Below are 6,000 nucleotides of genomic sequence, written 5' to 3'. Positions count from 1 at the left end.
GGAATCCTTCCCCGTTGAGTTAAAAACACTCACCGCTGGCAAACCTCTTAAGAATAGTAGTAAAATTGTCACATACTCGCCATTTATCGGTCCCGCTGGAATCATTCGTTCCACCGGACGGATTGCGCGCTTAGTGAATATCGAGTTTGATACTAAGCACCCAATAATACTCGACGCCCGACATACCTTAGTTCGTTTGTTGGCCCGCAGCCTCCACCATAAGCATTTTCATCAAGGATTAGATTACATGCGCTCCGTTTTAAATATGAAATATGCAATACTTGGGTTGCGTCGACTACTTTGGTCTATCGAAAATCAATGTGTGACATGCCGTCAACGCAAAGCAAGCACCATCCAGCCAATTATGTCCGATTTACCTGTCGAACGTCTCGGATACAAGCAACCACCCTTCAATCATACGGGTGTGGATTACTTTGGACCGCTTTACGTTCCGGTTCGCAGTAGCACGGAAAAAAGATGGGGATTTCTTTTTACTTGCCTCACCACCAGGGCTGTACACCTTGAGATTGTACCATCTCTGGACTCCAGTTCGTGTGTCATGGGCATTGAACGGTTCGCTGCGCGCCGTGGTACGCCAAGCACAATCTGGTCGGATAATGGCACGAACTTCGTTGGTGCGGAAAAGGAATTACTTGCCTGCATCAAGAGCTGGAATGGCATGGCTCCGACCATTTTTGAACACAAAGGTGTTACTTGGAAATTTAACCCACCAGGCGCACCCCATCATGGCGGCTCATGGGAACGCTTCGTCCGAAGCGTGAAGCGCGTGCTGTACGATATCCTAGGCAGTAGGCGAGTCACTGAAGAGGTGTTAGGAACAACACTCTGCTTAGTTGAACAGGCTTTGAATTGGAGGCCAACCACTCCCGTTAGTACCGATTCACGTGAGTTAGAAGCGTTAATCCCAAACCATTTTTTGCTTGGACAACATGCCACAAGCTTTCCTTCGCTTTTACCCGGGGAGCACTTCGATCACAAGAAAAGGTACGTGCGAGCGCAGTCATATGCTAACGCGATTTGGTCTCGTTGGCTTCGAGAATATGTTCCCTCGCTGAATAATCGTGTCAAGTGGCACACTCATTCTGACTCCACTCTTAAAACAGGCAGTCTCGTGTGGGTGATTGAGCCCGATAGTCCGCGTGGGTACTACCCTCTTGCCCGAATCGTCAAGCTAAACTACGGACAGGACGGTTGCTCCCGATCCGCCCTTGTCAGGACCTCAACCCGTGAAGTCACGCGGCCGACCGTTAAGCTCGCTCCGGTTCTTCCTTCTTCAGGGGGGGGGGGGTGAGGATGTTGCAATGCAAAACAAGAGTACAGAATAAAACAAGAGTATAGATGCATATAAAATAAGCACAGTTGGCCGAGTGGCCTAAGCTAACGCCGATTATATAGGTTAACAGTTCCCCCACCTGCCCATGTATTAATATACTAAAAATGGGGGTTACATCCTATTTTAACTGTTTTTTAGTTCTAATTCGGTTCAGCCTTGATTAAGGCTGACCGCCAAAAAGAGCAATTTGTCTCAAGGACACTACCGACCGGTTCTTGTGGCTAGCTTGCGCGAAATTATCTCAAAAACGAGTTGTACCGAAACAAGTTGATTTTGTGATCTTGATTATGCAAACCGTTGACATTGCTTATTTCTTGTTATGCGTGTTTACCAAAAAATACTCATAATTTAATTTGTCTTATACAGTTTTTTCAGATTGAGCGCTTAAAAAGAAACCAAAAAACTTGAGTCGAGATATTTGAAAATAACACCAGCTGTAGCTTAGTCAATTCTAAAAAAAACAGCACTAATCAATTCCATTTTATATCAGACAGAAGATATCACCAGCCACATATTAATGCTTTTTGTTCCGATTTTCAAAGGAAGTGCGGAATATTTATGCTTGGGGATTTTTTCCGTCTATTTTTGAACTTTTAACCACACATTTTTGACGAATACCACTTGAAAGATAATATTGTCCTGAGCTCAAACTAATTTTGAAAAATCATTTATGACAACTATGAAAATTGCTAATTTAGCAAATTTGGGATAATTAACGCGCAATATTTTGCGTTCTTATATCACGCCCAAGCGGCGAATTATTGCGTTCCAAATTGGATTGGAATGTATTTCATTACACTTGAAGCCCGCTCTGCTTATTTTTGGTGGTTCGTAAGATCCCGTTGTCTGTCCTCTTCAAATTTCATTACTGTTCCGACTTTCATTATTGTTTCGACGTAACGTAATATTTGTGCTCGGGGTGTTTTTTTTTCTTTTCTGCAGTTAAGTTTTGACTTTCTAACTAGCCATTTTGATATACTTTTTATATACTATTCGAAAGGTATTGTTGTCCTGAGCTTAAATTTAAAAAGATTTTTCAAAGATGGCCATTTCGTTACAATTAAGCGCGATATATTTCGCGTAAGCGGAGTAACGCGTAAGCGGAGATTTAATCCGTCATAGAAATTGTTCCAAATTGGTTGAAAGAAGCTTTTTTGCCATAACTCATTTGTTACTAGGAGCAAAATCTATCAATTTGTCCTGTATTTTGCGAGAGGGGGGGATGATTTTCATTTTATTGTTCCGACTTTCGATACGGTACGAAAGTAACGGAATATTTGTGCTCGGGGTGGGTTTTTTTTTCTTCAGACAAATTTTGACTTTTTAACTAGCCATTTTTGACGGAATTTTTTAATGTCATTCGAAAGGTATTGTTGTCCTGAGCTCAAATTTGAAAGATATTTCACCTGTGATCATTTTTCGTAAAGTTACGGGGTTTAAAGATTGCCATTTTGGCCAATTTCGGACAATTAATGCGCGATATATTTCGCGCGGCGCACAGACAATTCGGCCAAAGACAATTCAGCCAATTTGAAATTCAGACAATTCAGCCAGAAATATACAGACACTTCAGCCTGAGACAATTCAGCCAGTTTTACAAAACGCTAGAATCGGAAGGAAAAAAAATGGAATTGGAGTTATTTCTCGGTTTAAGGTCGCCGGCGATAACCGGCTCTAAATTTCGTATAGAGTCCTACCCTCTGTTGGCAAGCTCGCAACACGTTGGCGCGACTGCGGCGGTCCCAATTATTGGCTGAATTGTTTTTGGCTGAATTGTCTGCATAATTTTGGCTGAATTGTCTGAATTTCAAATCGGCTGAATTGTCTGTGGCCGAATTGTCTGGACGCGATTTCGCGCTATTAACGCGTAAGCGGAGAGTTAATCCGTCTTAGAAATCGTTCCAAATTAGTTAAAAGAAGCTTATTTGCCATAATTGGCGTGTTACAAGGAGCGAAATCTATCCTTTTGTACTTTATATGGCGTGTGGGGGGATGATTTTCATAAACAATTTCAAAATCCAGAATTTTTTTTTATTTTGTTATATTTCATTGAATTTTTAAATGTTGTTACTGCTTCATAAACCTTAAAAGGCAGTCGGAACATTCAGGGCTTCGCCTTGATACGAGCAGTCTTGCTTTATTACAATTAGTCTTTCCATGTTAATACTGTTCCATAGAGCTTAAGAGGCAGTCGGAACATTCAAGCTTTGCCCTGATACGAGCAGTCTTGTTTGATTCAACATAAACTTATTGAACGAATAGTTGGAGAAATAAAAACTTCCTTTCATTCTGTGTTCATAATCTGGTCTTTGAAGTTACTTACAAATATTCTTGCGGCCAATAGTCACTAAAACATTATCGAAATATTAGAGGGTTACAATACTATGATAAGAATACTAGATGAGAATTTATCAAAACTCACTACGAGAGGTCTCTCCACGCAGGTGTCTCTAAACATATAGATGATTTATTCAATAATTATGCGTTTACTCAGAGGTGTGCACAAAGTTTTTTGACCGGTTGGGGGACATAGTTATTTGAGGTCAGCCTCAACCATATTCAGCAACCATTTCTGCACCGCCAGTGGTTTTTTGGAACGGCACGCAACTGCATAAGGTAATTAATACTCAAAGACAATCTCTCCAATCATAAATAATTTATAACTCAATGGATGCCACGCAAAAATCTCATGATCAATAGCAAATTATGAACATATGATGTACTAGAAGTTTAATTTTTTATTTGAAGCAAAAACTGTCATTCATTTTTCAACCAGCAAAAATTAGTAGACAGATATGGCTCAGTTAAGCGTAATCTTATTGAGCCAACCTGTTGAACTTTGACGTCGATTTCGCTTCTTATTTCCTTTCTTCTTCCTTTTTTGCACAACTTTATTCTCATCTCTCATCACAAAAGCCTTCGCTCGACCAGTCTTTCGTTCGGACTCAGCTATTTGTTTTTTGCTTTGAGCGCGTGAACCGATACCCCGTTTCGTTCGTCTTGGGAAAACACCTGAAATATTTATATCAAAGTGGTCATGGCAACTTCAGGAGTCGGAAAAAGTTAAACGTCCGATTTCGTAGTAACTTCACCTTCAGAAGTCGTTGTAACTGCAAGTGCAGGAGTCGTTGGAATCCAATCAACAGAACTTCCCCCAGAATACTCAGAACCGCCACTTTCACTACCAGATCCATCACCGAAATCATTCGGATAATAATACTCTGAAGGCGATCCAGACCAATTAGAGTCTATATCATACTGCCAGTACGATATGTTGAACCCCTTTCGTCTCTCTGAAAAATCGGCGAAGAACTCAACAACCAGAAGATTGCTAGGTGAGTGGAGCATAGGAAGAGACCCCATTTGAGGAATGTGGGATGCTCTTATTGTTCCACAAAGTTCATAGGATCCCCAGAGCGAGATCGGAACTTCCTCTTCGCCAGAGTAGAAAGCTAGATAGTCGAAACAATCTTCTTGTAGACCCTCTTCGTCATTTTCGCTCTCAATGTTAAGAGGTGGGTTCACTAAGAGGACTATCCCTTTGTTACCTGAAATGTTTCATATTGCAATATGATAGGTATTGCACACGTATAATGCACAGGTATCGCCAAAATGACAGGCAAAAATTCTCAGTCTGATTTTCTTAACAATTCAGCATTTTCACCCAGTTTTTTGGTGGGAAAGTTCATAAACTAACTGTCCTTTGCTGTGATGATCCAGTCACAGTCCAGATTGTTAGAGTACAGAGCATTTTCCGAGTAGCCCTCACTTGTAAAATACTGTTCATAACTCCTCGCCTGAAGCCACTGCGAACAGCCCTTTGTGCAGTAGAACTAAAAACATCCAAAAATCACGACAGTCTTGATTGTCAAACTTTGCAAAAAAGGTTCATTTTTATGCTTTTAGCAAACACCACCCCTCATTTGGCAATATTTCACAAGACACACTTGAGAAAACCCGCTTGGCGCAAATTATCAATGATTTTGCGAGAAGACCGATGTAGGTATTTACAAAAATATTGGACCTGGCTAGACGAATTCAATGGAGAAGTCGTTGTTTCGAGGCCCACCGTTCTCCTCGTGGATATAAATTGTAAAAAATGAGATATGATATGACATGCTGCTTTATAATTAGTGTTGTATCTGGTGAACTATTAAGTTTAGTCTATTCTATCACGTGTGGCGGTGTTCTATTCTAATTCAGCTATAGGAAAGAACTCCCGTTTTTACTGAGAAGTATTTAGTTACAGAGGTCAAGACGATCTTGTCTTCGAAGCGTGGTAGCTCAGGAATTTCTCAAAAGGAGATTCAACTGATTTTTGAGTTGCTATCTGTCTCTATCTGATTTTGTTCTAAGTTCCTACCTGAGCTATACATAAAGTCAAATTTTAGACTTATTAAACATCCGGTGTAAATATATTTATTTATGTTTATATATATTTTTATATATATTTATTCATATTTATATATATTTATTTTTATTCATATATATTTACATATATTTATGTATATTTATATATTGTTATATATATTTATTTATATTTATATTTATTTGTATTTATTTATATATATTTTTTATAAATTTATATATATTTATATAGTTTTTAGATATTTATAGACATTTATATATAATTATATATATTTATA

General features: G+C 39.2%; 1 protein-coding gene across 1 annotated transcript; it reads right to left on the bottom strand.

The window, feature by feature from the left end:
* Positions 1-3,677: 3,677 nt before the first annotated feature.
* LOC134855974 (uncharacterized) lies at positions 3,678-5,286 on the bottom strand (the record flags this gene model as incomplete). The annotated part of the gene is made up of 5 exons (XM_063872340.1): positions 5,052-5,286; positions 4,447-4,902; positions 4,184-4,366; positions 3,777-3,804; positions 3,678-3,701 (listed from the first exon to the last, which is right to left on the bottom strand). Coding segments are annotated over exons 2-5 (506 nt in total), but the record flags the coding sequence as incomplete, so codon positions are not given.
* Positions 5,287-6,000: the final 714 nt, after the last annotated feature.

Source organism: Symsagittifera roscoffensis, unplaced genomic scaffold, assembly GCF_963678635.1.
Source record: "Symsagittifera roscoffensis unplaced genomic scaffold, txSymRosc1.1 SCAFFOLD_1159, whole genome shotgun sequence".
NCBI classification, from domain to species: Eukaryota; Metazoa; Xenacoelomorpha; order Acoela; family Convolutidae; genus Symsagittifera; species Symsagittifera roscoffensis.
This window is presented reverse-complemented; position numbering and strand designations above follow the sequence as displayed.